The sequence below is a fragment of the Erinaceus europaeus genome, chromosome 2 (assembly GCF_950295315.1).
Source record: "Erinaceus europaeus chromosome 2, mEriEur2.1, whole genome shotgun sequence".
NCBI lineage: Eukaryota > Metazoa > Chordata > Mammalia > Eulipotyphla > Erinaceidae > Erinaceus > Erinaceus europaeus.
Genome location: NC_080163.1, coordinates 112,418,539 through 112,431,562, shown reverse-complemented (window position 1 = coordinate 112,431,562; position 13,024 = coordinate 112,418,539). Strand labels below are relative to the sequence as shown.

The 13,024-nt window shown below is 42.1% G+C and overlaps 1 protein-coding gene across 2 annotated transcripts; it reads right to left on the bottom strand.

Annotated features, from left to right (window-relative positions):
• Positions 1-11,518: 11,518 nt before the first annotated feature.
• LOC132536966 (neutrophil defensin 1-like) lies at positions 11,519-12,591 on the bottom strand. Of its 2 annotated transcripts, none has more exons than XM_060186441.1 (2): positions 12,315-12,591; positions 11,519-11,948 (listed from the first exon to the last, which is right to left on the bottom strand). In XM_060186441.1, exons 1-2 carry the CDS (start codon positions 12,493-12,495, stop codon positions 11,845-11,847), a joined length of 285 nt encoding a protein of 94 aa, XP_060042424.1. In that variant the 5' UTR covers positions 12,496-12,591; the 3' UTR covers positions 11,519-11,844. The 2 variants fall into 2 exon arrangements, with proteins under 2 accessions (XP_060042424.1, XP_060042422.1); XM_060186439.1 differs by having other exon boundaries at positions 12,285-12,589.
• Between the last annotated feature and the right edge of the window lie 433 nt (positions 12,592-13,024).

Below are 13,024 nucleotides of genomic sequence, written 5' to 3'. Positions count from 1 at the left end.
GAGTATGGACTGAAATTATTTGTGGGATGCAGAAGGTGAAAGGCCTGATTTCTGTAACTGCTTTTCTGTTGGATGTAGGCATTGGCAGGTTTATCCATATTCCCAGCCTGTTTCTGTCTTTCCCAAGTGGGGTAGGGCTCTGGTGGCCCTTTCGAATCTTTTACCCCCTCCTATAACACTTATTAAGTTTGCATGAGAATAAGAGTAGAAGCAGTTGTCTCATCATTCAGATGCATTGGTTTCACTCATTTCATGGCATTAATTTTTATAAAAATTATATCAAAATGGAAGGCAGTTGTTACAATTATTAGACACAATAATTTTAAGACAGAGAGTGAAAAACTTCTCTTTCATCAGACTAGGTCCTTTTGAAATGTGAGCTGGGACTGTAGTTTCACTAGTCGTTGGGCAGGGGCACCTAATTTTATCAGCTATTGGACCCCCTGCTCTCTGGTCTCTGATGGAGGTCTGATGCTGCTCTGATTTTAGTTTGGAGAGACAGTTCTTCCTTTTCCTATTTATACCTTATTGAGATCTTAACTCACTCTATCTTGTTCATACTATTAGAAAAGTATTCAGTGTTTGTACTTAACTCCTCTGCTTAGACTATAAAAAATACATGTTGACCTGTCAATGCCCATGTTCAGCTGGAAAGCAATTATAGAAGCCAGATCTTCCACCTTCTGCATCCCATAATGACCCTGGGTCCATACTCCCAGAGGGATAAAGAATAAGAAAGCTGTCAGGGGAGGGGATGGGATAGGGAGTTCTGATGGTGGAAATTGTGTGGAGTTGTGCCTGTCTTATCCTATGATCTTATCGGTGTTTCCATTTTATAAATAAAAATTATAAAAAAATACATGTTAATTCAACCATCTTATTTTCTTAATATTTACTTATTCCCCTTTGTTGCCCTTGTTGTCTTATCATTGTTGTGTTTATTATTTTATTGTTGTTACTGATGTCATCAATAGGACAGAGAGAAATGGAGAGAGGAGGGGAAGACAGAGAGGAGGAAAGAAAGAGAGACACCTGCAGACCTGCTTCACCGCTTATGAAGCGACTCCCCTGCAGGTGCGGAGCTGGGGGCTTGAACCGGGATCCCTATGCCGGTCCTTGCACTTTGCGCCACATGCGCTTAACCTGCTGTGCTGCCGTTAACTCTCCCATCTTCTTATCTTTATAAAGACCAGAGATGTTTCACAGCATGTATGAATTATGAGAGTAGCTGCTGCTTATATCCTGGCATCCCAAAGTCAGTGGGTTTTTACTGCCCCTGTTAGATGCTTCTGTGTGCCTGGTGTCCACTTTTGTCCTCATGTGTAATGATCGATGATATTAGAAGTGTCATAACCTCCCTTGATTTTTATCTAGTGGAATATTTACCAGTGGATAAAGTGGGAGCATGTGTGTTATTGAGCATCTTAGAGATCAAAGGATGCTCTTAAAAATTTTAAAATGCTTTGCCATGTGAACAACCCAAGTTCAAGCCTGGTCCCCACTGTAGTGGAGGAAGTTTTGGTGCTGTGATCTCTTCATTCTCTCTGAACTTCATGTTTCTATCTTTAAAAAAAAAAAAGGGAGGGGGGTTTTAAAATGTGGCTAGCAGAGAGTCATTGTGCATTGTCTTTGATACCCATGTGTTGTGTTAGAGACTAAATGGTATTTGTATTTCTGAGATAAAATGAACTGATAGCAGAATTCTGAGCTAATATTTAATTCACATTTGTGAGGACAAGCATGTGTTTGTCAGTATTAATGACTCAGATAATTGCTAAAAATGAATTCCATTTGAATTATATTGTCCTAGAACGATGAAAATAAAAATGTACTGATAGAAGTCAGGAAAACAATGAAGCAATTCTGAAATAAGGACTTAGTGGCCCAAGTAAAATGGACTGATGAAGTGTATGTATCTTGGGAAAATGTAGAAATACATCCTCTCCGGAGTTGAACAGTAGCAGGTTAAGCGCACGTGGGTGGTGCAGAGCACAAGGACCGACCGGCATAAGGATCCCAGTTGGAGCCCCGGCTCCCCACCTGCAGGGGAGTCACTTCACAGATGGTGAAGCAGGTCTGCAGGTGTATGTCTTTCTCTCCCCCTCTCTGTCTTCCCCTCCTCTCTCCATTTCTCTCTGTCCTATCCAACAATGACAACATTAATAACAACAACAATAAAACAAGGGCAACAAAAGGGAAAATAAATAAATAAATAAATATTAAAAATTACTAAAAGTATATATATATAAAGAAAGAAATACATCCTCTCTCTGAACAACAACAATCCTGTAAATCAGTTTTTCCTCAACAAAGTTATACTGAAGCTGGGGGTGGGGAGGGGACTCAGTGACTCATTTTAGTCTGTTTTAAATAATTTTCCATGTATGGTTGATGAAGTTATGAGTTTTAAGTCTATTGTTAAGAAAAGCTTAAAAGCCAGTAAAATAGTTCATTAGGATAATATGCTGCTTGGTTATCTATGTGTCTGACCTAGGTCCTAGCCCATCCCCCACTGTTCTGAAGGAAGCTTCAGTGTCAAGCTTTCACCCCTATGAAGCCCTGAGTATGACAAAAGAAATAAAATTAATTCTTAATAAAGAAAAATGAAAAGTAATAAATTGATTTTTAGCATACAAATTCCCAGTGAATTCAATTAAAACATATGTGGCAATTGATCAAGAAAGAAGACGAGACTATAAAATTTTATACAAATATATTAAAAATATTTATTTGAAAATCTTGGGTCGTACACATACCTGGTCTCATAGCTCCAGTTATCTTTTACATTTAGAGTGTGTGTGTGGCGGGGGGAGGGGGGGTAGGATAAGAGACAGAGGAGAGAAGAACAAAGGGAGTAGAGAGAGCAGAAAGAACAGTGGAGAGGTGAGAGAATGAGAAGGGGGCGTGCACTGGAGAAACACCACAGTTCTCAGGTGCCATAGCACCTTCCATGTGCTTCTTCTGCTTCTAGCGTTTGCCCTTCTTCCGTAGCCAGTCAACAGCGTCAGGTTGAGCCTGATGTAAAGTTTCGAGACCTCCTTTGAATCTGGAGAGGTGGCAGTCATTGACTATGTGGGTCATAGTCTGTCTGGAGCCGCAGGGGCAGTTCGGGTCGTCTCTGGCTCCCCAGCGATGGAACATAGCGGCGCACCGGCCATGGCCTGTTCGATAGCGATTGAGGAGAGCCCAATCATAACGTGCTAGGTCAAAGCCGGGTTGACGCTTGCAGGGGTCTGTGATGAGGTGTTTGTTCTTGACCTCAGCTGACTGCCAACTCTGTTTCCAAGAGACTGGAACAGAGAAGTTCAGTGTAGGCGTAGGAGACCAGATTGGATGACGAGACGTCAAGCGTTGGACAGGGTGGGCGAAGATATCCGCGTATATTGGCAGGTCCGGTCGAGCGTAGACGTGGGAAATGAACTTAGATGATGCCACATCCCGACGAGTATCTGGCGGGGCGATGTTGCTAAGAACTGGCAGCCATGGAACCGGGGTGGAACGGATGGTTCCAGAAATTATCCTCATGGAGGAATATAATTTGGAATCGACCAAGTGGACATGGGGGCTACGGAACCATACTGGGGCACAGTATTCTGCAGTGGAATAGCATAATGCCAGAGATGATGATCGTAGTGTGGAAGCACTCGCGCCCCATGAGGAGCTGGCCAGTCTTGCAATGATATTATTCCTCGCGCCCACCTTTGCTGCAGTTTTTATGAGATGTTCGTGAAATGACAGGGTGCGATCGAGAGTAACGCCAAGACAGACTGGCTGGGCTTCGTGCCAGATTCTCATATTGTCAAGCTGTACATTAAGCTCACGTGAGGCCGAGGCATGGTGTAGATGGAAAACAGATGATACCGTTTTTGCAGTGCTAGGGATTAGTCGCCAATTTTTACAGTAATCAGATATCAGAGACATGTCTTTCGTGAGTGTTTCCTCGAGGATGTCAAACTTGGATGCCTGAGTTGCACAGCAGATGTCATCGGTGTAGATGAACTTCCTTGAAGAAGTTTCTGGAAGGTCATTGATGTAAATATTAAATAGCGTAGGAGCCAGAAAAGAGCCCTGGGGGAGGCCACTTGAGACAAGTCTCCATCTGCTAGACTTGTCACCCAGATGCACCCGGAATCTTCTGTTTTGGAGAAGAAACGATATAGTGTTGGCCACCCATGGAGGCAGGCATCTTGAGATCTTGACTAGGAGACCACGGTGCCAGACCGTGTCATGGGCTGCTGTGAGATCAACAAAGACAGCACCCGTCTTTAAATTCTTCTGGAATCCATTTTCAATGTAAGTTGAGAGGGCCAGGACTTGTTCGCAGGTAGATCTTCCTGGGCGGAAACCAACTTGGGTGGGTGATAGGAATTTCTCTGTAAGATGAGAAATACGTGACAGAAGCAGCCTCTCAAGGAGTTTGTAACACATGGAGAGGAGAGAAATTGGTCTATAGCTGGCGGCCAGTGTTGGGTCTTTCTTTGGTTTCAAAACTGCTATTATCTTCCATGTGCTGATAGGGGTCAAATGTGAGCTTCCTATAAGACAATATAAGCATCCTCCCTGGGGAGCTCTTTCTTTGGCATATTACCAGCTACCAAGATTAACAGGGAAAACACCCATTTCAGCACTTGGTTGGTTAAAAAAATCTTTGTTTTTTTTAAATGTAGCATCAAGATTTTCTTGTCTTCATCACAAACAAAAGGTGAGTGAGATTGGAATCACTTGGCCCTTTCTCTTCTCACCTCTTCCCAGCTTACTCTCCTGATTCCAGCATTCTTTCACATCTGCAGCCAAGCTCATGGCACTCCAGCCTCAACTCAATCTTCTATGTGTCTTTAGCCTTTTTCCAGAAAATAGGCTCATCTTCTCACCATAACCACTCTGCTTCTTGTCAGAATGCCACTTTGCCTGGGCATACAGGGAACCTTTGCCTTTCTTGCTGCACTGTGTCACTTGTGGGCTAGATACTTGCCACATTGCTTACAGAAAGTCATTGTTTTTTAGGAACACTTAACTGTGCTTGTGATAGCACTATCCTCATGCAAAGGAAAGCCAAGAAGGTTTGTTGACCTGCTGAGATAGTGTACAAATAGATCAGAAAACAAAGCAGAAAGAAAACAACAAGGAAACCAATGTGTTCTTAGTTAAGAATAGATAATATCAGGAATCATACATAACAGAAAGAGCAAACAAAATGTTAGGAAGTTGGTACTCAGATAGGCTCTGGGTGACACGCTGTCCTTGTAACAGGATGGAGGTCTCCTTGTGGTGAAGGGCTTCTTCTGCTTGATTTTTTGTGCCTTGGCTATTTGCCCTTTGACTTCTTCCTCTTTATTGTGTTGTTGTGAAGCTATCATGGTAGCAACCGTGTTCTTAGAGCAATGTTTTGTACATGAAAAAACTCTATAACTACTGCTAATGGAACAGTCTGATGCTTCATAGCATCACATGATCAGGATTTCTCTATATGTTTCACTCTGAACTGTGTCTAGATATGCCAGGCCTGGGACATCAAGCTTCCAGCTTCATTACTCTGGTGAGATCTTTCCTAGTTCATAGGACTTTAGTTTCATTTCAGGTGGCACACTTCCTAACAAAGTTATAGAACCTAGATATAGACCATGAGATAGGGCACATGTACACATGTATCCGTAATATAGGGGAAAATATATACCTTAAAGTAAAAGTGTAAAATAGTCTAAGTAGAAAATAATTAAGTAATTTAAGGAGACTTTTTAAGGTCTTTCTACTTGCTTGCTATACTTATTGAGTCACAGCAGACTATTGCACACTTTTACTCTCTTCACTTACTCTCTATTTCACTTCCCTCAATCACACTAAGTCTAATCTTGTCAGACAAAGTAAAGAATGCCAAAGCTGGATAAGGGCAAGAAACCAGAATATTTCAATGATGGCCCTTTTGGTCACTACCAGGCCACCCATCATCTGGGGCCCTAGTCAGGGAATTTTGGGATTCCCACACAGATATGATAGGCCTAGACCTCTAACAAACCCCTCTCTCCATCATCACCAGTCATCTCCATCAGGAACAACATCACAAACCTTCTTGTGGGCCTCTACAGGACCTTGCCCTCAATGTAGAACAACAGTGCTAGAAAATGTCACTCTCCAAAGGCAGAGTCACCAAACTCTGCTACTCAAGGAAGACTGTTTCTGAAATGAGTACAGCTGAGAATGTTCCTAGTCATGACCATGGAATGAGAGTTCAGACCGACAGGGATGCAGAGGTTATATAGGCTCCTGTGCTATATATGAATAAATATGAGTCCTAGGTCAGATTAATGGTATGTACAGTTAATGATATTTATATACTTTTTCCTTATTTGGGAGCTGCTCTCTGCCATGATCCAGCTTTCTGGTCCTATTCTCAACTTTGACACCATTTTCCCAGACAATACTTTCAGCTCATGTGCATGTTAGCTGTCAGGATCAGGCAAAATTAGTAAAGTTGTGGGCCTCTTGTAATAATATGCCTAAAATAGACTTCCTAGCTTCTGGTATTAAGACCCCAAATTTCATCTGCTATATTCTTACCTTTAGGTTCCTAATTATTAACCAATGTATTTTGATTTATATCTAATGCTTTTCAGCCACTAAGATGCAGATGCTAACACGAACCTGACTTCCCTGGGCAGACAACCTCACCAATGTGTCTTGGCACCTTACTTCCTAGAACCCTGTCCCACTAGGGAGAGATAGAAACTGGCTAGGGGTATGGTCAACCTGCCAATGTCTGCTCAGTGGAGAAGCAGTTACAGAATCCAGACCTCCTATCTTCTGCATCCCATAAATATCTTTTGTCCATACTCTCAGAGGGGTAAAGAACAGGGAAGTTTCCAATGGAGGGGATAGGATATAGAACCCTGCTTGTGGAAATTATGTGGAATTGTATCCCTCTTATCCCACAATCTTGTTGATCATTAATAAATCACTAATAATAAAAAAATGCATCTAGGCACTTAGAAAGGTAGGTGACATGGGGCCAAGTGGTGGTGCACCTGGATAAGGGCACACATTACAGTACTCGGGGACCCAGGTTCAAGCTCCTAGTATCCACCTGCATGGGAAAGCTTCATGAGTGGTGAAGCAGGGCTGCAGGTGTCTCTTTGTCTCTTTCCCTCTCTATTTCTCTCCCTCCCCTCTCAATTTCTCTGTCTCAATCTAATAAATAAACACATTAACAATTAAAATTTTTTTTCTTTCTTTTTTCTTAAATTTATTTGTTGGATAGAGACAGTTAGAAATTGAGAGGGAGGGGGTGATAGAGAGGGATATAGACAGAGAGACACCTGCAGCACTGCTTCAACACTTGTGAATCTTTCCCCCTGCAGGTGGGGACCGGGGCCTCGAACCTGGATCCTTACGCACTGTAACATGTATACTCAACCAGGAATGCCACCACCTGCCCCCCCACATTAACAATTTTTTTAAAAGAAAGGTAGTTGACACTAAATACATGTTCAAAGTTTACTTGTAGTGCTTATTGATTTGCAACTATGCCTAGTTACCTTGAATCAAATTTCTCACATAAATGATTTCAGTTTTCCCTGTATAGTCTCACTCTTCCAGGATGACGCTTGGCACCAGATTTCTTTATGCACCCAGTTTCTCAGTGAGCATTCTCTGTCTCCTTTTCTGTCATCACTGTGGCTTCATCTGACTCAGCTGTGATAGCAGAGCCCATGAGCCTGAACATGGCTGGGAGTTTCTCTGCTTGGGTCTAGAATTTTCTGTGATGCTTCGCTGCCAATCCTTGAACACAGGATTCTCTCTCTCTCTCTCTCTCTCTCTCATATATGTAGTCTTTATTATGAGAGAATGAGTGAGACCAGAAAACCACTAGACTCTGGCCTATGGTGGTACTGAACATTAAACCTGAGGCTTTAAACCTTTCCTAGGATACTTTCTGGGGTAACTGTTTTTAGAAAAGTACACTGACATTAAGTGAATTACTATGAAATGTTTGTAAGGGCCAGAAAATATCTCAGTTGGATAGTGTACTTCTTTGCTTTGTACATGACCCAGGTTGGAGTCAAGCTGCCATCAATTGAAGGAAGTTTCAGTGTCATGAGCTCTTTATACTCTCTCTATGTCTCTATCTAAAAATAATAATTTTTTTAGTAAATAATAATTCAGAATAAAACACTCTTCTTTTTGCTCCCCAGGCCCCTTTTTTCCCCAGCATCAAACATTACTATCTACTGCCCTTAAACTTCAAACCTGCTTTTACTTAGAGTGGCTGTCCGAGGAAGTGTCTTTCTTGTCCTTCCCTAATTTAATTACTTGCCTTTCATGGCACCACAAAAGAGCTGAAAGTCTATACCATGGACGTTTGATTGATTGAAAGACTTCCCATGATCTGTGATTTAATAATTAAACATGGAAATGAACTTAACTGAGCTGCAAAGCTGGGTGCTAGGGAAGTAGTCTGACAGTAACTTCCCATTATGTTAGGATTTTGAGGGGTCTGGTTTGGGAGAAGAGGGTTTATATTCCAGAGCACAGATGGTACTTAGAAGTTCCAGGTTATGGCTGTCACAGGCAAGCAGCTGGTAGGTAGGGAGAGCAATATATTACATATAAACCTTTATCAACATGAACACCTCCCCCCAACACCTGACACCCATTTAAACTCCAACAGGCTCCTTTGGTCTACATTTTTACCTATAAACTCAGGACATTGGATCAGTCTTCCCAGAGCCAACTATAAGTTAATGGAGGAGCCAAATGGTGCTGCACCTGGTACAGTACACATATTAAAGTGCTCAAGGACCAAGGTTAAAGTTCAAGGTCCCCACCTTCTCAGGGAAAGCTTTCTGAGTGTCAAAGCAGTGCTATAGGTCTCTCTCTCTCTTCTCTCTCTCTCTCTCTCTCTCTCTCTCTCTCTCTCTCTCTCTATCTCTATCTCTCTCCCTCCCTCCTCTCTATCACCACATTACCCTGAATTTCTCTCTGTCTCTACACAAAATAAAGATATAAAAAATAAGCCAGTTGGTAGGGACTGCCCCATTCTTCAAAGGGAGTTTGTGTCAACATACTCTGCATGTAAGGAAGATGTATCCTGCAATGAGTGCAGCCTGGAACGTTTCTAGGTGTGACCATGGAATGAGAGCTCAGACCTACAGGGACACAGAGGTTACACAGGCTCCTGTGCTGAATATGGGCCTCAGATCAAATTGATGAGGCTTACAGTTAATAATATTTATATACTTTTTCTATATTTGAGAGATATTCTCTGCCCAGATCCAGCTTTCTAGTCCTATTTCCAACTGTGACACCATCTCTCCAGATAATATTTTTAGTCTACCTGCATGTTAGCTGTTGGGCTCAGGCAAAAATTATTAAAGTCATGGGCCCCTTAGAATCTACCTAAAATAGACTTACTAGCATTTTCCCTAATAGAGACACCAAATCTCATCTGCTATAGTCTTACCTTTAGGTTCCTGATTATTAACCAATTTATTCTGATTTATATCTTAGTGTTTTTCAGCTACCAAGTTGCAGATGCTAACATGACGTCAGCCTAACTTCCCAGGGCAGATGACCTTACCAAAGTGTCTGAGAACCTCACCTCAAGAGGAGTATGGATCAACCTGCCAATATCCATGTCCAGTGGAGAAGCAATTACAGAAGGTAGACCTTCCACCTTCTGCACCCCATAATGATCCTGGGTCCATACTCCCAGAAGGATAAAGAATCTCTCTTTTTCATTGAAAGTAAATAAATAAATAAATCTTAAAAATGTAAAGAAGAGACTTCAAGAAATAAAAGAATAAAAATTAAAAAGCAACTGTCCATGGAGAACTTGCAGATAGGAAAGTACGTAGTCCTTTAAGTTCATCCCTGGCACTTCATGTGTTAGACTGATATTCTAAATTTAAAAATTTTATTTTATTTATTTATTTATTTATCAGATAGAGACAGCCAGAAATTGAGAGGGTAAGGGGAGATAGAGAGGGAGAGAGACAGAGACACCTGCAATACTGCTTTACCACTTGTGAAGCTTTTCCCCTACAGATGGGGGCTGGGGGCTCTAATTTTTCTCATAAATAGATAAATATTCACCAGTAATTAAATATTTGCTTTTAAAAATGAATTTAAAAGTCCAATATAAGTTAGGAAGGAGAATCATATTTCTGTGCAGGGCAGTAAGAAATTCAGAGGAATAGACATTGAAAATTTAGAAAACTGAGGTATGAATAATAGAACAGGATCCCAGAAGGACAGATAATAGACTTTTCTAGTACCTGGAGACAGTGAGGTGTACAAGGCATGTCCACCCAGATCAGATTGATGAGGTTTGCAGTTAACATTTATATACTATTACCATGTTTTGGAGCTGCTGTCTTCCTAGATCCAGCTTTCTAGTCCTTTTTCTAACTATGACACCATCTCCCCAGACAATACCTTTAGCCCACCTGTGTGTTAGCTTTCGGGCTTAGGCAAAAATTAGTAAAGTCATGGATCCCTTGGAATATACCTAAAATAGACTTCCTAGCTTCTTCCAAGATGGAGATCCCACATATCATCTGCTATATTCTTATCTTTAGGTTCCTGACTATTAAACAATTTTTTCTCCTTTATATCTTAATGCTTTTCAGCCATCAAGTTGTAGATGCTACCATGATGCCAACCTGACTTCTCTGGACAGACAACCTCTCCAGTGTGTCCTGGAACCCCACTTCTCCAGAGCCCTACCCCACTAGGAAGAGATAGAAACAGGCTGGAGGTATGGATGGACCTACCAACACCCATGTCCAGTGGAGAAACAATTATAGAAGCCAAAACTTCCACCTTCTGCACCCCATAATGATCCTGGGTCCATAATCCCAGAGGGATAGAGAATAGGAAAGCTTTCAATGGAGGGGATGGGATATAGAACTCTGGTGGTAAGAATTGTATGGAATTTGTACCCCTCTTATCTTATGGTCTTGTTGATCATTATGAAATCAATAAAAAAATAAAAATAAGCCAAAAATGCTGGTTTCAAGAACTGGCAAGATTAAGTTACTATAGATAATCCAGGATAAAATTCTACAACTAAATAAAACATGTATACAAGCTATATAGAAAGCATATGAATGCCAAGCTTGGCACAAGTACAGAAGATTAGAATGAAGAGAAACAGCAAGCTGTGTCTCTCTATTCTCCTTGCAGACAAGAAACCTAAACTCAGGCCACCCTTGCTCTCATGTAAGTCTTAGATGTTCCCTAAATTATGGTCACAAAACACCTGTTTCCTGTGTCCCTGAGACCTTGATTATACATGGGCCCTTGATTGTACACTCAGTAAATGTGCTCTGAAGTCTTCTGGGCCACAATCTCACTAAAAGATTGTGCACATTTGTCTCCCCCACCCCATTTTTCACTATCTGTTGTGTCTTGCTCTCTTTCTTTTTCTCAGTTGTGTTCAGTCACTAAGGAGCTTCCTTTCCCTGTCAGTGCAGGAATTCATACTGGGTAGAGGGGGTTGAATAAACTGCCAATCACACCGAAATTAGTGTCTGCAAATTTTTTTATTATCATTGATAGTACAGAGACAGCCAGAAATCAAGAGCATGGGGAGTGATAAAGCGTGAGAAAGATACACCTGCAGCACCGCTTCACCAGTCTCAAAGCTTTTCCCCTGCTGGTGGGGACAAGGGACTCAAACCTTGGTCTTTCTTTGCACATTGTAATATGTGCTCAACCACGAGCAAAACCACTTAGCCCTATATCTGAAATTTATTTAGTAATAGAAGGAAGGTTACAAATCATGAAGAGTCAGCCCTTTTCTGGGTCTACAGCAAGATGGTCCACAGCTCTGGGTCTCATCCACAAAGCTCATTTACAGCAAAGCTTCTTTGTGGTGCCACAGGGCCCAATGTGCTGCTCCTGGAGATCACACTTTCCCACTCTGCAGTGGCAATTCATGCTCCTCTGATAGCCTGCAGTAGGAAAAAGAGGGTGAGACATTGTAAGGAAGGAGGAGAGAGGCAATGAGACACATGGTCTACGAGACATATATCAGCTGAGAGAAAGTAGGGTGCAGAGAACTCAGGCCTGTCTTCACTGATGAGGGTTTTTACCTGCTGTTTTCTGGTCATGAAGAATCATCTATCATGTATTTATTTCCTGCCACAACACCAGCAACCTTTCCCTCTAACTCAGCATCACCTGCTCCAACTCTATCCTGAATGTGAATATATATGTGATATAACCCCACTTCTGTGTACTCACACCCTGTAAAGCCCTAGACCTGATTAGCGTGTGACTAGTCTCACCTGTAGCATCTTCAGCGAGCCGTTGATCACCTGTAATAGAGATGGCCATGCCCTGCTCCTCAGTCATAGTCTGGTCCAGAGGGGTGTCCTCATCAGTCACGGGAACTGATTCCTCTGCTATGGGCAACTGGTCAGGTGCCTCTCCCAGGGGCTGAGCCTTCCCATGCAGGGTCAGGAGGAGAAGGGCAGAGAGCAGGGCCAGGAACTTCATGCTGGGAGTTACCTGGAGGTCAGTTCAGGATGACAAAAGAGCTGTGAACAGGAAAGCAGAGTCAGCTGTATTTCTAGTGTGAGAGAAGGGGCAAAGAGACCTAAAAGAGGAAGCAACATGTTTGCCAAATGAGGGGCTGAGGCCACAGTTTCCTCAAGTTTCTTTGATAATCATCTGTTCTAGAAGTTTTTATCAAGCAGAAGTCCAGATGTTTAGATGTGCACGTGTCACAAGTTGATAATGGTAAGATGGAATGTTACTATAGATTCAAGAAGGTAAGAACAGATCTTTCATTCAGTACACTAGGGAATAAATGCCTCTTCTTTTCTGAGCTGGACCCAGGGTCATGGAAAGCTCAATCCTGGACTAGCCCCTGGCCCTGTGGATAGATGGCAAAATCTCAGGACTTTAAGAGGGGGGCTATTTTTCCCTTAGGAAGAAGTGTTTAGAAGTTCTGGGTGGGTACATGGGGACTTAGGGCCCAAGGTAAAGAGGAGATTTCCTGAAGGAGATTTACATCAAGAGTTGG

Coding starts and splice junctions, on each gene's coding strand:
- LOC132536966 (XM_060186439.1), bottom strand. CDS start 12,495: ATGAAGTTCCTGGCCCTGCTCTCTGCCCTTCTCCTCCTGACCCTGCAT. Junction 11,949..12,284: donor GCTCGCTGAAGATGCTACAG/GTGAGACTAGTC, acceptor TTCCTACTGCAG/GCTATCAGAGGAGCATGAAT.